Raw genomic sequence first — 22,729 nt, 5'->3', positions numbered from 1 at the left:
TTGGAACAAAGCCATTTTCCAAGGTTAAACTCGCCATCTTGAAGCTCCACTGAGAAGAACTAACGCTGATTGGAGGTTTTGAGTTGGATCTACTCTTTCAGAGTTTAGGGTGTTCGATGGGGAAGGTGGTAGTCTCAGGAGGTGGTAGGCTCTTGAGCTTCATGGGTGAAGCTGAATTCTAATGTCGCATTCATCCAAAGTCAAGGGAAAGTTGGGCATGGGGTTGTTCTAAGAGATTCTGTCAGCAGTGTTCTCTAGTTGGGTGGTGGAAGCCTGATACACTGGTAGAGGCATATCGGTAGTTTTTTTTTATGTTTTACTTATTTTTTTTCGAAACTGATTCAGAGGGGTCAGTTTAAGGCTCGGCTACCCTCTGAACCAGTGGCTGACCCAATACAACTCCTGAGTGATGTATTGAGAAGCCATTGGCACGATACGCAACGATACTTTAAACCTTGCATTGTGTTGATATTCGAACCATGGGCGTGCATGAATAATTTATCAATATTCTGCTAAGACTAAGAGAAGTTGATCTCCAATATCTTCTAACTTCCAAGTCTTCCTATTCATTCCGATAGAGTCTGAAGAGAGAAGAAATCCTTGTCATCCTTTCGCAGGAAAAGCACATATAAAATCAACCCGAGATTCAGATTAGGATTATTCCCTCAGGTTTGAAGTGAATACTGAACATCCTGCAAAATGTCTTAGGTCCGTGAGATTTGTGGGTTGGCAAAGATCTCAGACGAAAGACCAACCCAAGGAGTAAAAGAGATTTTATTGCCCATGACAAGTAAGACCTAAATAAATGGACCAGCGCCATCAACCAATCTACAATCAAAACTTCTTTCACTTTAGGGTAAGGGTTTACTATGGGCAGGGAGACAAAGGAGATAACATAAAAGAGAAAACTCCTTGGTGTATAGGGATGAATCGTATAACATTCAAATTCAAGCCGATAGCTTAACAAATCACATTTGTTGATTCGACTCAATTCAATAAGCTGTAAAAGGGATATTCGAACTAACCGAGGGGTGGCTCAGTTGGTATGTTAGTTCATAGCTGGTTCGCTCTAATCGCAACCACCGACTTTGGGGAGGGGGTTATTAGTGGTGTATATGTGTATCATAAAAAAAAAAAAAAGTTCGGCTTCAATCAGGGTAAAGCCTATTCTGACAGCTTTTACTGCCTTGCATTGAGAATATCTCTGTACTTGTATGCTTTACTAATTGCTTGTAAGTTGAAATTTGTTAATTGGTATTTAATAATTAGAGAATAAATGACAACATTTGAAAATCCACAATTAATGACACTAATTTTTTTTGGCACAATTTAAGGCATTAATGATGACAAGAAATGGGTTTGATTTGAAATCTAAATGAACCAAATTAATGACAAAAAAGTGAATAAAGGCATAAATTATCAAAGTGCAACTTAATGGATTGAATGGTTCGATTAACAAACATCTAAATGACAAAATTTGAATTTTACAATATATGGTTTTGGTTCATACCGATCGATATAAACAACACATGGACATGGGACGAGGAGAAATGGTATGGCCCATACCATCAGACGTATCGTGTGAATATCTTGAACCTTAATAGACAACCAAGCACATTTCCCCCAATCAATCAAAATGCCATTTGCTGACGTGCACAATTTTGTTCTAATTCTTTGGGTTTTAGCGCAGGAAAACTAGGGTTTATATGGTCGATTTCATTACTACGTGAAAAAGCATCCCTGGAATTATTAATTAAGATGAACTTCTACAAGAGTTTAGATTTGCGCCCCACAACCGTGTATTTCAAACATCTCTCGATGATAGACCAAAATTAATGATATCATTATCAGGAGATGTTCCCAATACATGACAAGAATGTGCTGTGGGATGTTGTGGGGCACCCCATTGTGGGGTGCAGATGTGAACACAAGGTTCAAAGTATCCACATGTATCGGCCCATATCAGATGATACGTATCATGCCGATGACTTCCCGATACACTCCTCTAGGGGTTATAGGTCAAACCATGGTTCAGAGGGTAGCCGGGCCTTAAACCGACCCCTCTGAACCGGTTTTGAAAAAGAAAGTAAATGGAACTTCAAAAAAAAGTACCGACAATGCAGTAATGTACTCGTACGGTATGGAGGTGTAGCCACCCCACTGATGAGATCACAATCACTTTCTCCTAAAGGAAAAGCCAAGGGAAATCAGATTCTTTTCGGGGGTTCAAGCTCAATCTCTCCAACTACTATAATGTGAGTGGTGCAAGGCTACAAAGGAGGCTTAGTATCAACTCTAAAACTACATTGGAAACAAATACATAAATAAGAAACTAAATTCTGCAGAGAAGGCAGCATATGCTGAAGTAGGTATACCATACTACAGATGAATTCTCTAGTCACAATATCTAAAACAGAACAATTAGAGTTTTACATCTTCACTGTCAACTCTATTTCTTTGTTGGCAGGCCCCAAGGAACTGGGAGATGAAAGACTAGGAAGCCTTGGCAGATTCCTCACCTGGTAGATCATCTTCATCATGATAGATGTTCTCTGCCATCTGCCAGATTTGAAGAATGTTATCTTCGGCAACGCTTGCAATAACCCAATCTTCACAGGGATTCCACGAGAAATCTGATATTTTGCTTGTGTGCCCTCCATGAATGAAGAGTAGCTCCGGGGGACCATCTTCTGCATCCTCTGGGGTCTGCTCTTCATCAATCCTGTGAAACATATCAGTCACATATGTTAATCATTATTTCATTTAATTTTTCAACAAAAAATATCTATTTATTTTTTGTCAGCAAACTGGGACAGCATGTACAAGCTATCTAATATTTATTTTTCACAAGGCACACCAGGCGAGTGCCTTTCGAAAATATTGTCTGGGACCGAGGCAAGGCACATACCCTAGAATGTGTCTTGCCTGTACGCCTAGGGACGGCTTTTAAATCACTAGCTATGGCAGGGATTTTGAAAGCCATAAACCTTGAAAAGATCTTTTATGGTTTGATAAGATGTTCTTTGAAAGCCAGAGCTCAAAAGAGCCCAAAACAGGAAGCTTCAAGCGAAACTTTAAACTTTCTTCCGATCTTTAGCTCTAAGCTTCCATGATCCATCCTATAATCATTGTTTTAGAGAAACCCAAAAATGAAAACACTTTTTCCATTGGGTGGTGGATCAGTGGTTCAACTGTCAATTGTTAAATGGGTCAACCTGCAACATACTAAATTAAATAATAAAAAAAATAGATAAAATTGCATGAAAATACAAAAACTAATAAGAAGACTCATTGTATTAAACAAAAAAAAGTGTGATGAATGAGATTTACTGTTATTATTGGTGTAAATAACTAGAAACATACAAAATAAAATTGAAAATGAGAATCAATGTCTAACCAGTGTCCCACAGGCTGGGTCAAATGGTTCAGTGGTTCAACCGCATCTTGAAAACATTGCTAGAACTCATGAATCTTTTGTACTTCTTTGAATTAGTCACAACTCACACAAAAATGTTAGGTTTTATCTGGATATAAAAAATACAAAAATAAATGTTTCAATTTTTAATTCAACGTCAGACAATTTTTGTCATTGGGTTAATGAATTAAAAATTCAGAAAAGAGATACAAAAAAAAAACTTTCAATTATCTTTTGAAGTTTTTTCTTCTGTATCAAAATAATCGTAAAACAATAAATACTATAGATTACAACATAGATTTACACATGTAGCTAAGGTAGGTTTTATCAAGTCAACATTTTTAAGAACCAAACAACCTAAAATCATTTTGGTTACTGATTCCATTTTTTATGATTTGGCCATCTGGTCTGGTCCACGTCTGACAACATTGATCAAACATGTTATTTTTTGGCAACCAGAACACTTTCTGGTCATTTACCGTTGTTGTAAGGTGAAAAGTATGTATTTGGAGAAAATGTTACCAAATGATCTTTTGAACTTTTATGCTTTGAAAGACTTATTTCCGAAAGCCCAACTGAATGCCACCTTCACGTGCATGGAAGACCACCTACAACACTTGTAAGAAGTAATCTCTTACAAGTTGAAGGGAATAGATTGGCTAGGGGCAGATCGAAAGGACACAGGTTGAAGTAGTAAGAAATTATTTAAGCACTCAAAATATAACAATGGATATGGCACTAAACAGAATGGAAAGACAAACATGATTCATGTAGCCAATCGCATAGGGAGATGGTTCAGATGATGATGATATTCTAATGGTAAGAAAATGGTGGAACAGGCTTAATACTTGAAGATGATCAAGACTGCTATCAGTCTTGGAATTTCAGGTTCGAACAGAAAAGAAAGTGAAGAAAGAGGAGAAAGATTAGTGAGAGAGCAATAGAACACAGGTTTGAAAAGGACAGATTCTGAATCATCTGCCACCGCCACTTCAACTTAATATTTATATGTTATGCTAGTTACATGAAAGGACACATCTGCCCTTGGTGTTTACATCATAACACTTAACAATATAAAACCGAAAAGTAAGTAACAACTAGAATAACAGAACTAGAATAACAGAAAAACATAACAAATAGACTAGGTACATTCTACCCTACGGACAGAGTGGCCCCACAGCACATCAGTTTCTCTACACTCCCTCTTAAGTTGGGAGTAAATGTTTATCATTCCCAACTTGGATAGATCTGCTTCTAGCTTCTTTCTTGATACGGCTTTAGTGAGGATATCTGCTAGTTGCATACTGGAAGTGATGTAAGGGAAGCATACTTCTTGAGATGAGACCCTCTCTCGTACAAAATGCCGGTCAACTTCAATGTGTTTGGTTCTGTCATGCTGCACTGGATTATGTGCTATATTAATGGCTGCTTGATTATCACAATACAGCATCAGAGGCTTCTCATACTCAATACCCAACTCCTCAAGTAGAGATCTTAGCCATAGGATTTCAGCCACTCCATTGGCCATGGACCTGTATTCTGCTTCAGCACTAGACTGGGAGACAACACTTTGTTTCTTACTTCTCCAGGAGACAAGGTTTCCTCCCACAAGGGCACAATATCCTGAGGTAGACCGTCTGTCATCAACACTCCCAGCCCAATCGGCATCCGTATAGACCTCCACCTTCATGTGGTTATTGTTCTTGAACAGTATACCTCTACCCGGGCATCTCTTCAAGTATGCTAGTATTCTTTCTACTGCTAGAAGGTGCGTGGTTTAAGAGAATGCATGTACTGACTGACAACACTAACTGCATAATTGATATCTGGCCGAGTGAGGCACAGATATAGGAGCTTTCCCACTAACTGCTGGAACATAATTTTGTCTTCAAGCAACTCCCCACTCTCTACACTAATCCTGTGGTTCTGTTCAATGGGTGTATCTGCAGGTTTGACACCCAGCTTTCCAGTTTCAGCCAACAGATCTAAAACATATTTCCTCTGTGAGACAAAGATCCCCTGCTTAGATCTAGCAACCTCAATACCCAAAAAATACCGTAGTGGACCCAGATCTTTCACCTCAAACTCTTGATGAAGGAGCTGTTTGAGGGACTCAATCTCATGGTTGTCATTTCCTGTCACCACAATATCATCAACATATACTGCAAGTAGTGTCAGTGAAGACTCCACCCTCTTGATGAATAGTGTATGATCTGACTGGGCCTGTACATAACCGAACTTCCCAAGAGCTAGTCTGAATCTATCAAACCAAGCTCTAGGTGACTGCTTCAAACCATACAATGCCTTATTGAGCCGGCAAACCTTCTTACCTGTCTCTGTATCATAGCATCTAGGAGGCAACTGCATGTAAACCTCTTCCTGCAAGTCCCCATTCAGGAAGGCATTTTTAACATCCATTTGGTACAAAGGCCAAGTGTGGCTTGCTACAAGAGATAATAGAACCCGAATGGTGGTCATTTTGGCTACCGAGGCAAACGTCCCCAAGTAATCTATGCCATAAGTCTGAGTAAACCCTTTTGCAACTAGCCGAGCTTTGTACCTCTCAATGGAACCATCTGCATTGTGCTTCACAGTAAATACCCATCTGCATCCAATTGGTTTCTTTCCTTTGGGCAAGTCAACTAGCTCCCAGGTATTATTTTTCAACAGGGCATCCATTTCAACTTGCATTGCACCTCTCCACTCTGGGACTGATAGGGCCTCTTGCACTGTTCTTTGGAATAGGGACATTGGAAATGGAACTAAGGTAGGACCTGTAGGTAGGAGATAGGCGATCATAGGATAAAAAATGGGAAATACAGTGGGTTGTAGATGTGGTACAATGTTGTTTCCCTTTACGGATTGCAATCGGAAGATCAAGGTCATCTGTAGGAGGTGAAATGGCAACAATAGAAGAAGTCTCTATGGGTCCTAGGACTGTAATGCATGGACCTGGAGCCGCAAATGAGATTGGAGCTGGCCTGGACTGCTGATGATCGGGATCAACCTGCCTGCACCGCCTGTGATAGACCCTCAACTCCTGATCCCTCTGGCCACCCTCACCATTGCAGCTCCCCCTCAACTCCTGATCCCTCTGGCCACCCTCACCATTGCAGCTCCCATCACCCAATGGAATAGGTAAAGGAACTACCCCACTCTCACTGCTCTCCCCCTAAAGACATGGACTTAAACCCCTACTCTCACTACTCTCCCCCTGAAGACAAGGACTTAAACCCCTACTCTCACTGCTCTCCCCCTGAGGAGAAACCCGAGGATAATAGGGTGTCTCCTCAAAGAAAGTGACATCCATGGAGACGAACTTCCTCCCTGAGACATGATCATAGCAGCAATACCCCTTTTGAGTTTGTGCATAACCAAGGAAAATGCATTTGGAGGCCTTGGGTTCAAACTTGGAGTGATGGGGTTCGAGAAGCTGAACAAAGCAGGTACAACCGAATGTCTTAAGGGGAATAGAAAACAACTCCTCATGTGGGTATAGAAGGGAAAAAGGAGATCGCAAATCAAGAACCCGAAAAGGAATCCGATTAATAAGATATACCGCCGTGAGGATAGCATCACCCCAGAAGCGAATAGGGACATTGGAGGTAAACATAAGACTTCTAGCCACCTCCAAGATGTGCCTATTCTTCCGTTCTGCAACCCCATTCTACTAAGGTGTATGAGGGCAAGAGCTCTGATGGAGAACCCCATGAGTAAGAAGGTAAGATGCCAATGACTTAGCAAAGTACTCCTTTGCATTATCAGATCTAAGAACTTTAATTTTGGCATCAAACTGGGTTAGGATCATTTGGTGAAAGTTTTGGGTCAGGGCGGGAACCTCATCTTGTGAACGCATAAGATAAACCCAAGAAAACCGGGTATGGTCATCAACAAATAACAAAAAATATCTGTACCCACCCATAGAAGGAATGTGATATGGCCCCCAAACATCCGTATGCACAAGATCAAAAGGACGATTACTCCTTTTATTATTCAATGAATAAGAGTTTCTACAATGTTTAGCAAACTCACAGCTTTCACATTGCAATTGGGACAACTCAATAAACTCAAACAAAGTAGGAAACAGACTCCTTAAGGACCGAAAAGATAAATGACCCAATCGGTTATGCCAAAGCATAACCGAACTCACACTCTGGGAAACAAGTGACCTCTTACCCACTGACTCTTCCCGACGAGAACTCTCCCCGAGCAGATAAATCTCATTCGTCTCACGGCCAGTCCCAATCACCTTCTTCGTCTCCAGGTCCTAAAAAACACACTGATCAGGGAAGAAAGTTATTGAGCAGTTCATGTGTTTGGTAATACTACTGACTGAAAGGAGGTTAGTATCAAGCTTAGAAACATGTAAGACAGAAGACAAGGAGATCGTATCTGATAACTTAATGTCCCCCTTCCCAGAAATAGGAACCAGGGAGCCATCAACAATAGATACTTTATCCCTACCAGATGACAAATGGTAAGAGGTAAACAGTGAAGGCAAGCTAGTCATGTGGTCGGATGCACCTGAATCTATTACCCAACAAGGTTCAGTAGTACCTGGAGCTGAGGCATGGTAGGCTGAAGCTAGAGTACCTGAATTTATGGTTGTAATCTAACCACCCATCTCAGAAACACTGCCATAACTGATGCTCCCAAAGCTGCCTTCTGCCTGATTTTTAAACTCCATCTCGGTCAAGTCTTAAAACAACACTTGGACTACCAATCACAATCAAAAACAATATAAGCCTGATCTGTATTCACAGTGTATGTGCACAAAACTGGGATAACTCTGATCTGAAATCAACTAACAAACACAACAGTGGCTGTCCGTAGAGCACTAACCCCTTTAAGAGAGTTCGAAAACCCCAAAATACTCTGAAAAACAACTTAGAAGGAGGTCTGATTTGCTTTTGTAGAATTAGGGTTTTAATCAGTCCTTAAAGTGATCAATTCAGTTGCACAATCTAATCGGTACTGTATAGATAGACTTGCAGTAGGGTTAATATGAAACCCTAGAATCTGATCAATGCCAACAATAAACTTGAGGACAGCTCTAGGTAGATCACAAGGTTCCGTCCAGCACTAGGGCTTGCTGCAAGATCACTTTCAAACTCTAGTGCAGAAAGAAACAAGGTTGAGACAGTTCGGTGTAAAACAGTAGGGTTTTAATCACAGCAGAACAGTAGGGTTTGCTGTAAAACCCTAGTGAACCGAAGAGATGAAAACCTAGAATGGTTCAGCCTTCCTCTCCAGATAGGTCCAACCTATCTTTTCTTAGAAAAGTAAATGACTTACAAGAAAAGAATTGTCCGCTGCCTTCTAGGGTTACCCGAACCCTAGTCTTCTCTGATCCTTCCTGACCACCAATACTCTGCAACTATAACAAAACTTCCAACAGCTGCTAGCACTTCTGGCGATCTCCAAGAATCAGTCTGCGAACTCCACCTTTTCAGCTTCTAGTCCTAGGAGATTCTCATGTGGTCGGCTGGTATTAGACTCACATAAGAAACCCTAACTTAGCTCTGATACCATGAAGATGATCAAGACCACTATCAGTCTTGGAATTTCAGGTTCGAACAGAAGAGAAAGTGAAGAAGAAAGAGGAGAAAGATTAGTGAGAGCGCAATAGAACACAGGTTTGAAAAGAAGGACAGATTTTGAATCATCTGCCGCCGCCACTTCAACTTAATATTTATATGTTATGCTAGTTACATGAAAGGACACATCTGCCCTTGGTGTTTACATCATAACACTTAACAATATAAAACTGAAAAGTAAGTAACAACTAGAATAACAGAACTAGAATAACAGAAAAACATAACAAATAGACTAGGTACATTCTACCCTACGGACAGAGTGGCCCCACAGCACATCAGTTTATCTACAATACTCATGTTCTCATGTTTGAAGTTACTCAATGTGCCATCAGCTTTAACTATATGTTTTGTCACAGTTTGAGTTTTCCATGAAAAAGTTAGAGCTTTCAGATAAGAATTATAATATTTTTTTGGTAGAGAGATGAGAAATTATAATCTATGATGGGCCTCATGGTCTTTATGTAGGTTGTTTTGTACTTTGCCCACTAGAAGAAGACATGAAACTGGAGTTGGTCATCAGAAAGTCAACAATAACCAATATTAACCGGATAGAAGCTGATCTCATACAAAACTCTAAACCATATTCTTTGGGGCTGTTTTACGAAACTTGTTTGGTGATTCTCCTTCCAGCTCTTTGACTTGATGGGGAACCAAGGTCCCCTGGTGACATCTTTGCTAGCTAGCCTGTTCTCCATAGGAGGAAAAAAAGCAACAATCTTTTAGAGATGTATACCTTTGGCAGTCTGTTGGGAGTTGTCTTGAGAAAGAAATAACAGGATCTTCAAAGGAAAGGCAAGAAGCAAGGTGAAGATTTGTTTGAGGATATGTTTCAAGCTTATGGAATGGACTTCGACATCAGTGTTTTAAAAGCGCAAGGGGCAATTTGTGCCCAAGGCGCAAGGTCCAAGGCAAGGCACAAGAATACAAAAAAAAAACGCCAAAAAAATCAAAATAAAGTGAGAAATTTTAAAAATGCAAAAAAAAATAAAAAATAAATAAATATTAAACATAATATCAATAAAAAATATAAACTTAAATTTTAAAATAAACGTTTTAAAACCTATTATCTAAAATTAAAATACACAAACATAATATGTAAAGCATATTCAAATGAAAATTTAAACATAAACATTTTCAAGCATGTAAAACCTTTTTTCCTTGATTGCATTACTTCAAGTAACTAATGTGATGTAAAACAGTATTGTGTTCCTGATTCTACGAGCCACCTTTGTACCAAGCCCCTCGAGGCAAGCCCAAACAAGTCCATGTTAAGGTCTTAAATTCTTAATTCTCACACAAAAAAAATTAATGATTTTATAATTTTAATTGTCTTTTAAGAAGATATTTTATTAGGATGAATGAATGAACAACATTAGTAAATAGGGGGTTCTTGCCTTCTTAGAGCTTCAGTGAGCGAACGATGCAAGCAAAAAAAGCACAAAAATTTAAAAATCAAAAAGGCGTAAAAATTTAAAAAGGCACATGCCTTAGATGAGGCGCAAGGCGCATCAGGCACACGCATAGGTGCACCAGGCATGCGCCTTTTGAAAGTGTTGCGCCTAGGACCTAGGTGTGGTGCATACCCTAAAATGCACCTTGCCTGTGCGCCTAGGTGCACCTCAAGCACACATTTTAAATCACTACTTGACATTACCATAATTTAAGTGACCAAAGAGTTATTTGGGGCAGGGTTTTGGCCTATTTTAGAGTTTGAAAATATTGGGGATGGTAGTTAAAATATTTGTAATTTTTTCAGTTTTGTTTTGATAATTAACAGAAACTTTAAATAATAATAAGTAAATAAGATACAAGAGGAAGGAGGGGTAAAATCCCTTAGCCCTCCCTAGAAGTAATTTTTTTGTTGTTTCAGTTTATGTTCTTTTTCCTTTCATGGGTGGTTGATTACTCATCACCTTACCTGATTGTAATCTTCTTAATTTTATTTAATGGAATTGTCTTTTTTATTTATTACAAAAAAAAAAACACCTGAAGCACCAACCAGATACACAAACAAATAACCAAATGAAGCACCAAAAAATATATTCTAATAAATCACTAAAACAAAAAACCAAGCCACCAACCAGATGCTCCAACAGATCAAACTTAGCCATCAGAAAGCCAACCATATGCATAATACAGGCCAGATCTGGTACCTAAAATGTTAGGACTGGAAACCCAACCAATCCTAGGAATTTAATATATAATATATATAATATTTTATAGTATATCCACATATATATGCATATTAATAAATTAATAATATGCATAATAAAAGTTTGTATGTAATTTTCATTAATTTTGAATGCAAATTAAATTTAAATTTCTAGTTTTTTAGAAAAAAATAGTTCTATTATCTTATGCAGGCATACAGCCTGGCCCAGGCTGGCCCAGATGCCAATCCAGCCTGGCCCAGGCTGGGCAAGGCAACTCAAAATGCTTTTAATACCCTATAAATACCTGGCCCCACCCATGGTCATCCCTTTCTTATCATCCCTATTTCTATTCATTTTGACTGTAGGCATAGTGTTGTTTTTATATGCTTTGATAATCTTTTTGGGACTCTGATTTTGGGAGAACTAGATTTTAAGGGAGCATAAGATGTGAACTCTAAGAAGGATTTTGGAGAGTGGAGAAAGTTTCGGGAGTTGAAAGTTAACCTAGCCAAATGTAGCTTGGTGGAAAACCAAATGGCAAAGATTGGAGTCTGTGGCTATGCTAGGGTGTGAAATCGAGATTAATACTTGTGACTTGCTACAGAAAAGGAGACCCCATTACTGCATATCTCCATATTGCTGTTTTCTTTGCAAAGCAATTGGGATTGGTTCCTTGCATTATTTGATTGCAGGTGGATTCTCCTGTTGACTTGGAGAGCTTCTTTGCTCCCACTTTGTTTGGCTGAAGAAGAATATTTATAGATGTAAATATGAAGTTAAGCCAGGTTCAGGTTGGTCAAGGCCTCAACCCTAACCCAACCCAAAGTGAAGTTGGGTACATGGGTTCATACTTTTCAACCCTAACCCCAACCCAGAATCCAACCCAACCCAACCCCACTTTTTCAGGCTGGGTTCAGGTTGGGACATTGGGTTCGGGCTAACCTGGTCCATGCTGTTGACTGTTCATGCTTGTGATAAGTATGGTGTTTTCTTCACTTACTGAAATGCATTTTGTTATTTATCAAAAAAAGTAAGTAATGGGATTCCAACCCATAAGTTCATAACCACTGGCCATTGGATCTGTGACCAATAGCCCACTAAGAGCTGTACAGAAATCACACATTAAATTAGTTACCCATATTTTGTATGGATTATTACCTATAACTTTAGCAAACTTATGTCAAAGGTCAGGATTGTATCCAGTCTACACCTCCCAAGACCCCAGATAGCTAGGACCAACATTGGGGAATGGCCTTTTGGCCTATAACCTTGATTTATCCTTTTTTTGAAAAGTAATAATTAAATTCATAAAGAAAAAGAAAGAATACAATGAAAAAGGTGGCCTATAACCTTGATTTATCTTATGCCTCAAGGTGAACACCTCATCTCCCAGAAACCAACCATCTGCCTTTAGCCTTAGGTTGTTTCTTATTTGAACTTCAAGCAGTAAAACAAAAGAAGACTAGAATACCCTCCACTCGCTGCATATAAACTTATGAAGGCCTTCATTTCTTTAGAGAAGTTAATGAAGTATTGTGTTCTGCTACTTACTGTCAGAGTGATTCTAACAACTGGGATGCTGATGCCTGAATGTTTTGGACATGAGGCCAAAAGAAACTGCTAGAGCTGACTCCAGTAAAATATATCCCTCATTTTTCTTCTGTTCGTATCAGGGGCTTCACGATACGCCCCTACAGGGGATGTTTCAGGGCTTAACCCAGTTCAGGGGGTAGACAGGCCTTAAACCATTCGGGGTTGTACAAAGGACCTTTTACTTTAATACAATCATACTTCACCTTTTCTCAAAAAAAAAAGGCCTTAAACCGACCCCTCTGAACCAGGTTTAAAAAAACTACAAAAATATATAAGAGAAATGAGCTTCGATACAGGCCAATACGGCCCTACCGGCGTATCGATATTTTGAACCTTGGAATAGGCCCAAGTTCATGGGCTTTAACTTCAATTACGGGTATCATGGATGTGGACCTACAATAATGGGCATAAAGGCCTAATACCAAGCCTGGGCGTTGTTTTCAGCCCATTTGTTCTTTCCTTCATTGAGACTGCTTGTGCATATTCTTTAGATTCATTGATTTGCTCTTGGTTTATTAGGGTGTTGTATAATTTTGGCTGCATGGATAGTGATGAGGTTATTCTCTTTTTTTTTTTTTTTGAGAAAAGTTAGCTTACCATCAAAAATAAAAACATAAAGTAGTACAGGTCTCCAGATAACAATAGTATTGGTATTAGCTCAAGGAAGTACCTGCTCAGATCCCACACCATAAGCCTTCTGCCAAGACAGCATGAAGCCAATATAGTCTCATTCTTTGGATTCCATCCAACTTGGAAAACCTCCTCCCTGTTTTTCATAATAACAAAGTAATACCATGACATGTTCAGTTAAAGCTTTGCTACTTCCACTTTTCAGAAGTCAAAAACTGAAGTAAAAATTGCAGAGATCCACAAGAAAACAGAAACAATGTCAAACAAATAAAAGAAAGAAGCATCACATGTCAAGAGGATGCTTACTTGTGACAATCAAATGTGTGCAGTGCTGTATTGATCTTGCGGAGGTCAAATAGCTTAACAGTTTTATCAGTCGAACCCGTTGCAACAACCCACTCATTAAAAGGATTGAATGCTAAGCAATTAACCTATTACATAAATACACAACATGGAGAATACATCAACAAGGAGCATGCTTGCATATACAATTCATAACTCAAATTCTGAAAATGAAGCTTAGAGAACATGTAAAATCATATAAAAGGAATTAAGTTGTCAATCCTAATAGAGATGAATATAACAAAGAAAGACATGCAATGGGAAGATGGATAACCAAGCACATTCAGCATCCAGCTTCTGTTCTGAAAATTGGACTGAATCATGAGTACAAACAGTAGAAAATATTGAATGAAATAACCAAATCATAGTCCAAAGCCTCTATCTGGATAAATAAAGAATGCAAATAACCTTCACAAAGAAAGGCCACTGATTCCAGGAGAAAATCTTGGGTTATGAAATAGCCCATACAGTGAAGAATCAAAACTGGTTTTAGCAAACCATGAGGTATTTCACAAAGGATACCATATCACAGCCTCACTGTTAAGTTAGTAAAATATCAGGTAAAACAAAGCTATTCAACACAAGAACGTATATCCAATGGTATCACCACTCATATATGTAGGAACAAGGATATATAGATTTTTTTAGTGGTTGGCTTCCGAATTTATCAACATAAACATATAAACTTCCTGTTTTTCGATAATATATAAAAGTAAGAACATCAATCTTCTAGAGAAGCGAGAATTGGTGAATGAGCACCACAACATGTCCTAAACACATAGACTCCACTGCAATGAGCTAGAATGTTTCCTGACAAAATACAATTGAAAATGTAAAAGCAATAAGCTATGATCATGCAGAATTTACCAACTTTGAGTTGTAATAAAAAGCTGGAATATGTTTGGTAATCCAATAAACAGTAAATTCAATAGCAATGCAAAAAATTAAATACCAATAAATTCAGTAGCAAAGCATAAAAATTAAATAAAAAATTTACATTAAATGTAGTGTTTATAGGAGGAATCTGTGGATCATGAGAACTTACCTCACCTTGATGAGCAACAACAGACTGGATTGGTTTGTTGCTTGATGGTGAACGTAAATCCCAAATAAGAAGATAGTGATCATCTCCAACTGAACCAAACAAATATTCATGCCTCAGATGCCATGCAACATCTTCCACAACACCTTCATGGACCTATTTTGACAAGAATTCCAGAGTAAGCCCATTAGCTACAACTCAAACAACTTGGCAATATTAGATACTAATCAATTTCTTTTTTATCAATAAGATACTTATCAAATTTCTTTCCTTGATCTGCTAAACTACTGCTGTTTTCATATTAAATAGATCTGGAATCGCAATCAGTAAATAGATTTTAATGATTGCTCAATAGAAAACAGTAAAGTGTTTTCTTTTTTCTTCTTTTCTTGTTGAGGAGGGGAGGGGAGCAAACAACTAAGACTGTGCTATGGTCCTAAGTGTTAAAGGGCTTGGCCTGATACACTCCAACAGTCTTAAGGCTTCTGTCATATTGGTCAAGCATGTAACAAATGATATCAGAGCCTAACACCACATCTCAAGTTCAAATCATGAAGAGGGCTACCTGGTAGAAGGGCTATTTAGAGCATAGTGAAAACATTCATGGAAAGGGCTACCTTCCACTAGAGTGAGAGCTGCCCAAAGTGAAGCTGTCAAGATAGCTGCAGAAGAGTGGTGGTGGTATGTTACAGTCCTAAATGTTAAAAGGCTTGGCTTGACGTATTTCAACAGTATTTAAGGCTTTTAGCGTATTGGTTAAGCACATATCACATTGCATGGTACATTGAGCACATCACCACTTAATAGGGTCCTCAATCTAATCAAAAGATTTTTCTACATAAATTGCATTTGGATTTTCAGCATCATTCCATGGAACAGGTAATATAACGAGGAGATGTAGGAGTCCATGACACCTTCCAAACATTTCTTCCATTATTAATTAATTACTTGAATAACTTATGAAGTAACACATTAAGCAAATTTGAGCCATCAGAATACCAGACTTTTCTTTATGGGTGTGCAGGAACTTTAGACCAGACAATAACAAATTCATAAATGCATACAAGTAGAAGATAAACAGACATAGAGAAAGAGTTCCAACCTTGAAAATTTGCTGAGCCTCAATAGCCTTGTTCTTAGGAGTTGCATTGATGTCCCACAAGCATATCTGAGCATCATCAGAGCCGCTCAAAAGATGGCCCTGCTTGAACAGACTCCAAGACAAACCATATCCTTCGGTGTTGTGGCCCCTCAATCTCAAGTCAGGATTGCATGCACCATCTAAGGGGGGCTTAGATGGGTGTTTGCTATAATCAAAAACATAGACCTCTGCACTAACAGTCTTTGTTGCAATAATAAATGGGTTTTGAGGCATATAACGAGCACGGTTCACCTCTCCATCATGATTTATTTGCTGGATTATTTGTACCTGCAAATCGCAATTTGAAACAATGACCAAGGCCCTCAACTGCATATTCATAACATCAATGAGCCTTCCTAATGGAACTCAACCCCACAATCAAGATGTATTTGAAAGCAAGCCCATCTGCATATGAACAGTGAAGGAAACATTCCAAGACTAAACATATAGGTAGCAAATCCTTGTAGATTAAAAGGTGATCAAATAAGAAAGAAGGGCAGCCCAGTGAACTAAACTCCAGCCATTAACAGTCTGGAGAGGGAAAGATGTACACAGCCTTACTCCTACACATACTTTGAACCCTGGTCACCCAAGGTCACAATGGAGCAACCCAACCATTGCACCAAGGCCCACCTCAAAAGCTGAACAAATCATCAAATGTATTTGAAAAAAAAAAAAAAAACATTTTAAGAACATATTTTTTTATCAACTTGCATTCTCTCACAACTCAACTAAGTCTTGCCCTAACTATAGAAAAGGTCATTTCCCAATGTCGGTGCCAGATATCTGGGGCCTTGGGAGGGGTAGACTGGGTACAGTCCTAACCTTTGGCATTTCTTCACACAAAGTGGCCTCCCCCATACTCGAACCCTTGTCCCAAGCCCAACTATATGGTTCATAAATGCATAAAAGTTTCCAGAACAGTTCAACTTGTGTAAAACTTGGTGACAAATAACAGGGCTTGGTCAGTAATGCCATATTTGACACTCTTTACATTTTTTTCTTTTAATTTTTTTAAAGAGCAGCTAGGATACAAATGAGCATGGGCCAGGCCGGGCTGGATTTTGACACTGCATTAACAATCTTTAGGATTGCCCAGGCCTGATAATATAATCTTCCCAGGCCCAGTCCCAGGCCAGGCTGGGCTACTAGGCTTTCCCACATTAATTAAAAAAATTATGGTTTTTATAAATGAAAAGTGTAATTTAATTTTATAACCAACATTACTGAAAAAAAAATGTATACAAAATTGTTATCCATATATTAATATATTATGTCATAAATACATATATACGTGCCATATATATACCATATATGCATAACTTCCGAGCCAGGCTGAACTGGGCAGGGTCATAAATGATCATCCCTAACTTAGAAGTTATATCTTACATTTTCTATCTTCGGCATTTTCTTACCTCATAAAAGGTGCTACAAGTTATAGTATTGTTAGCAAAATATTAACAAAGAAACAGAATATCCTTATTAAAATTTCTGTGATAACCCAGCCCTTTAAAATCCCTATCAGTGAACGCCCAAGAACTAAGCGTTCCTTTGATCTAGCATAGCATGGTCTATTAATCCAAATTCACCTTCTTGATGATCTGAACATTCCTTTCCCTCAAAATACACCAAAAAACAGCCATTGAAATCAGACCCCATAGGATTTCACCTCTCCTTCTCAAGCCTTTCAAAAACCAGCTTTCAAGGAAGGAGATGATAGATCATAGATAATGGGAAAAAACCAATACAACCAAAAAAAAAAAAAAACTCCAGAACTACACTGCACACCTTATTTATAAACTTTTTTAACCCTAAAATTTACTCCCGGCAGAGGGGTGGCCACCGTTGAATTCTATTAATCAAGCAAAATTGAAATAAAACAACCTCGGAGAGAGGGACGTAGAATCCTTACCTCTCTAGAAAAAATCTATAAATGAGATGCTCCAGTTCATAAATATACAAATAAAAGTCTGAAGGACCTCAAAAAGGAAAATCAGCAGGTTCTCGAAAATGGAAAAGGGAGACCATCTGCACAAGTGCACTCACGAGAGCTTTGAATGTACTCCAGTCTCCCATACTAGATTCATAATTTCCCTTACAGGTTGTCTAAGGGTCCAGATTCCCAAACTGTTCATTTGCAGCCAACCTATTACCAACTTGGATTCCCATAAAGTCATTGTTCCCATTTCAAATACAACCACTACTGCCACTCAATCTGGGGTTCCCTCTAGAAGCCCCATCAACATTCACCATAACTTGGCCACGTAAAGGAGGAATCCTTCTAACCAATTTCATTTTCTCCAGCTTTTTTCTCCTAGGTTCGATACCTAGCGCCAGCAAATGATTCCCTTCCATTTTATTAGCATCACCAGAAAAAGTATAGGGAAATCAACCTATTTAATCCAGAAAAGCATTTCATGAAAAATGGCCAATGAGCTTCTAAACTTACCTTCCATCCATCTCCTATTTCTCCCCCTCCAGACTCCAGATCTTCCAGATGATAGAACAAAGGAGACAACCCACTGTAACATGCTCAAATCTCCTACCCACAAACTCTTCCCACGTCCATACCAACAGGACACTACAGGCACGCATTGGGAATATTTCGCTTGTCATTCATATTTCATAGGGAGATGTTCCAATATACAGTGGTAGTGTCTTGTGGGTATGAATGTGGGAACAATTTGTGCGTAGGAGATCTGGAGTGAATTGTAACATCCTAATGTCTCAATTCAACCGCTACTTGCCACCTTCTCAACATTTGGAGACTGATTTGTTAGGGATCTCTATAATGTTGAAAGATTAACTAGAAAACCAACAAATTTTCTTAGCTAGCACACTATATAAGAATAAGTGTTGGGAGTCTTCAATGGATGAATACTTGAATAAGTAACTGACTATAACCTCTTCCCTTCCCAGTTTGACACCCCTAATTAAACCACACAATCCGCTGCTCTAGAGATGAAGTAAGGACATCAACAATTAAGGTGAACAAGAAAGGGGATAAAGGGTCACCTTGTCTGAGGTGACACCCCTGAATTGGACCCATTCACAAGGATTGAATAGTGGCACAACTGCAAGCACCTCTTGATCCATTTTTCCACTTCGCCCTAACACTATACTTTTCCAAAACAACCTCCAAAAACAACTAGTCCACTGGATCATGAGCTTTTCCAGTTTTTCCCAGGTCCAACTTACAAGCACAACCATTTCCTCCTAATCTCCTCAACCTTGGAGGCACTCATTGGTGATAGAATTTAATTTGTTGTCTGTGTCCGATGAATAGAAGCTCCTTGGTATTATGAGGTTATGGATGAAAGCACCTCCTTTAGTCATAGGAAAAGCACATTAGTGACCACTTTATAAAGATTATTTTTGGGGTAATAGGCATCAATTTTTTAGGACAAGGGCCATCGAAGTTACATTCACATGGATGATCCTCCTATCAAAAAACCCATTAAGCACCTCTAATGGATTATTCTTAATATTCTCTAAACAATCTCAAAGAAACCCATAGGGGAGCAATCCAGCCTAGTGATTTAGCCCTATCCATAGAGAATGTAGCTTTATTCAATTTTCCCCCCATTCCCATATCCAGCCTGAAGAAATCCCTTTGTACTTTCTCAATTTTTCAGCAATGGCTGCTGGAAATTTTAATAAAGAAAGGAAACAAGTAAGTAGGTTTGCCAGTACAATCTTCATTAATGTTGTTTTTCCTCTAAGGCTGAGTTTGGAAGGAGTACAAATGCAAATATGTAGAGTGCAAAACCTTATATTTTGTATTACTTTGTACGTATTTACACTGTACATATTTGCATTTGTACTCTTTCCAAACTGAGCCCAAGTGACACGTATCTACATTACCACCTCACCAACCTTTTTAACAAATCTCTCCAAAATTAGGTTGCCTCAATATCATTGACGCTTCTGCTCCTAAAGGCAATCCAAAATACATAAAAGGGAATTCTCTAATCAGGCATTCTAAGACAACAACACACTCTTTCAGAATTTCACCCCTTATGCCCCCAACTCCAATCATTACAATCTTAGCTAAGTTGACTTTCAACCCCAGCAGCAAACTCCTTAAAATGGTCGTTAGATTTAATACTTTCTCAACCAATGCAATGATGCATCTAGAAAAAACAAGAGTGTCGGTTTGCATATTGAAGATGTGAAATAGTTAGCCCATTGATACCTGCTTGAAAGCCACTAATACCCTTTTTAGCAAAATACTAGTATATCTACCACTAAGGCAAATGATAAAGGGGGAAACGGATCCCTTTCCCCTAACCCTCTTGACGAATGGAATAACTCCATACAAACCCCATTCTACATGGTCATATCCAGGGCCTCCTGGTGATCCAGCCTAACTGGTTTTGGTTTAGGGAAACGAAAAGTAAGGACAACCAGGGCCCCTGAAAAAGGGTGCTTTGGTTTATAAAAACCAAAGATACAGCTAAAAGAGATGGCATAACATTATTGAATTCTTCAAGCACCGAAAGGAACCGACAGGCTTAGAATGCAAGAACAATAAACCACATCAGAGGATAATCAATTACCTTCCCATTAGCACATCCAAAGCCCCCGATCTCCCCGCGTTCGTCTTCGTACTGTCGGGCATCGTTCTCGGCATCCTCCAAGGGAAGCTGGACCTGAGCCAGCATCAAGTAGTTGGGCTCGTTCTCCGAAGTGTGAGTCCCCAAAATCATCTTTTGCACCGAGTAGTCCTTCCCTGGCGGCTCCTCCCGATCAGGGAGCCATTGTACCGTAAGAGAAGGCCATTCTAGAGCGTGTGTTATGACCAGATCGTATAGAAATGGGGTGTTCTTCTTCCATATCTTGTATTCCTCGTTGATTAATCGTTCCTCCATCTCTCCCCTGAATTCCTCCTCGTCCTTGGCCATTCTTCTTTGTTCTTCTCTAGAGTCTCTCCTTCCTTCTCTCTCTATTTTTCTTTTTTGAAAATTAGCAAGAGAGAAAAAAAGAAACGCTGGAGTATGACGGAGAGGAATGGGAGGGAAATAGTGCGAGCGGGAAAGGGAGGAGTGGTGATAGAGGGACCGAAAAGGGTTTTGAGGAGGATTTTGATGTTGGGATGTCCTCTCAAAAAAACATGTTTCAATACCCTTCCAACATCATCTCACACCGCATATCTCACCATGATAATGAGACCCATCATAAAACTGGAACCCACCACCTATAAGATTTATAAGATTTATGGTGTGAGATCATATTGGAAGGGTGTTGTCGTGTTGAAACTGAGACTGGATTCCTCATACGCACATCTTATCATGCATTGGGAACATCTCTCATGCTTATTATTCATGTATTCATGGGAGATGATCCCAATGGATGGTGGATGTGCCTGTGAGGCGCCCATTTGTGAGGAATAGATCCCGTAGTATGTGTTTGGTTTTGTTTACTTTTAGTGAGGAAGCGTTTATTGACGATGCCCGTATTGAAATTTGCAAAAGCAAACTTCAGTTTTTATTGTCTCTCCGTCTTAGGAAACTTCATTTTGGAGTTTCCTGAAATGGGTAGGCATTTATTGGCATTTTGCTAATGTGGTGCTGTGTTATAAACGTCTTCATTAATTGTTTTTCTCAGTTTTGTAATCACACAAGTACAAAACGTTTACTAAATAAATGTAAAGGAAACCAAACACCCTCTTAGAAACGTATTTTTTAGCAAGTGATTTGGACTCTTGCCAGACACCCCCTAAGTGCATATAACTATGAAGCAAGTCCTGATCACCACCTGTCAACAAAATACGTCCCAACCCTCTACCAACATAATCTCACACCGCAAATCCCATACATGGTTGGTCGCATTTTCATAGTGAGGTGTGCTGTGTTAGATCAAGATCATGTTTGGGAGTGCTTAAAAATAAGTGTTTATTTGGGCCATTAAGCACTTGTTGGTATTTGGAAAATAAGCCCGAAATAAGTGTTATTTTCAAAATAAGGGCTTAAAAAAATTTCCAACTTTTTTAAGTGCTTATACAATAAGCACTTATTCAATTTTTTTCTTCCAAAATTATCTCTAGTTAAATTTTAGAATACCACTTAAAAAATTATCCCTAGTTAAAATTTAAAATACCACTTACAAAATTATCCCTAGAATTTTATAAAAGTGTTTTCATAAAAGTACTTTCATTGAAGTGCTTTCATAAAAGTACTTACATAAAAGTACTTTCATATAAGTGCTTTTATAAAAGTACCTTTATGAAAGCACTTTCGAAGAATTGCTTTCATAAAAGTACTTTTGTTAATGTGCTTTCATAAAAGTATTTTTGTAAAAGTATTTTCGTAAAAGTGCTTGCATAAAAGTACTTTTATAGTACTTTCATAAAAGTACTTTTATAAAAATACTTTCATAAAAGTGTTTTTATAAAAGTAATTTAATAAAAGTACTTTCATAAGGGTATATTTTGAAAATTTGAAAGAAAATGAAGGGCAAAATAATCACAAATTCTTATTTAAGTGCTTATTTTAAATAAGCACTTGAAAAAGTTGGGTGCCAAATGAAAATAAGTGCTTATTAAAATAAGCACTTATTTTTAACTCAAGCACCCCGAAACATGGCCCAAATTGGTAAAGGGTTGGAACGTGTTTTGTTCATAGAAGATCTCAATTCCTGGAAAGCCCCACATTGTTTGCAATAGGTGTGCCACTTGAGTGGGCCCAACTAGAGCCCAGTCAAACTGTATCCCAACCCTACCTTGGCACACTATATACATAGACATGCATATATAGATTCATTATTTACAGACATACATGCATATATGTGTATTAAGTTTTAGTATAGTGTAATTGA

At 38.5% G+C, this 22,729-nt stretch overlaps 1 protein-coding gene across 1 annotated transcript; it reads right to left on the bottom strand.

Moving 5' to 3' along the window:
* Positions 1–2,283: 2,283 nt before the first annotated feature.
* MSI1 (Transducin/WD40 repeat-like superfamily protein) lies at positions 2,284–20,964 on the bottom strand. The gene is made up of 6 exons (XM_010254036.3): positions 20,473–20,964; positions 15,875–16,201; positions 14,776–14,928; positions 13,695–13,819; positions 13,429–13,524; positions 2,284–2,722 (listed from the first exon to the last, which is right to left on the bottom strand). The coding sequence occupies exons 1-6, from the start codon at positions 20,815–20,817 to the stop codon at positions 2,494–2,496; spliced, it is 1,275 nt and encodes a 424-aa protein (XP_010252338.1). The 5' UTR covers positions 20,818–20,964; the 3' UTR covers positions 2,284–2,493.
* Between the last annotated feature and the right edge of the window lie 1,765 nt (positions 20,965–22,729).

This window comes from Nelumbo nucifera, chromosome 5 (genome assembly GCF_055504915.1).
Source record: "Nelumbo nucifera cultivar China Antique chromosome 5, China Antique-T2T, whole genome shotgun sequence".
Taxonomy (NCBI): Eukaryota; Viridiplantae; Streptophyta; class Magnoliopsida; order Proteales; family Nelumbonaceae; genus Nelumbo; species Nelumbo nucifera.
The sequence above is the reverse complement of the archived record's forward strand: the minus strand, read 5'-3'. Positions and strand labels throughout refer to the sequence as shown.

Coding starts and splice junctions, on each gene's coding strand:
- MSI1 (XM_010254036.3), bottom strand. CDS start 20,817: ATGGCCAAGGACGAGGAGGAATTCAGGGGAGAGATGGAGGAACGATTA. Junction 14,929..15,874: donor AGGCTCAGCAAATTTTCAAG/GTTGGAACTCTT, acceptor TTGTCAAAATAG/GTCCATGAAGGTGTTGTGGA. Junction 2,723..13,428: donor ATGGTGTGGGATCTGAGCAG/GTACTTCCTTGA, acceptor TATGTTTCACAG/GATTGATGAAGAGCAGACCC.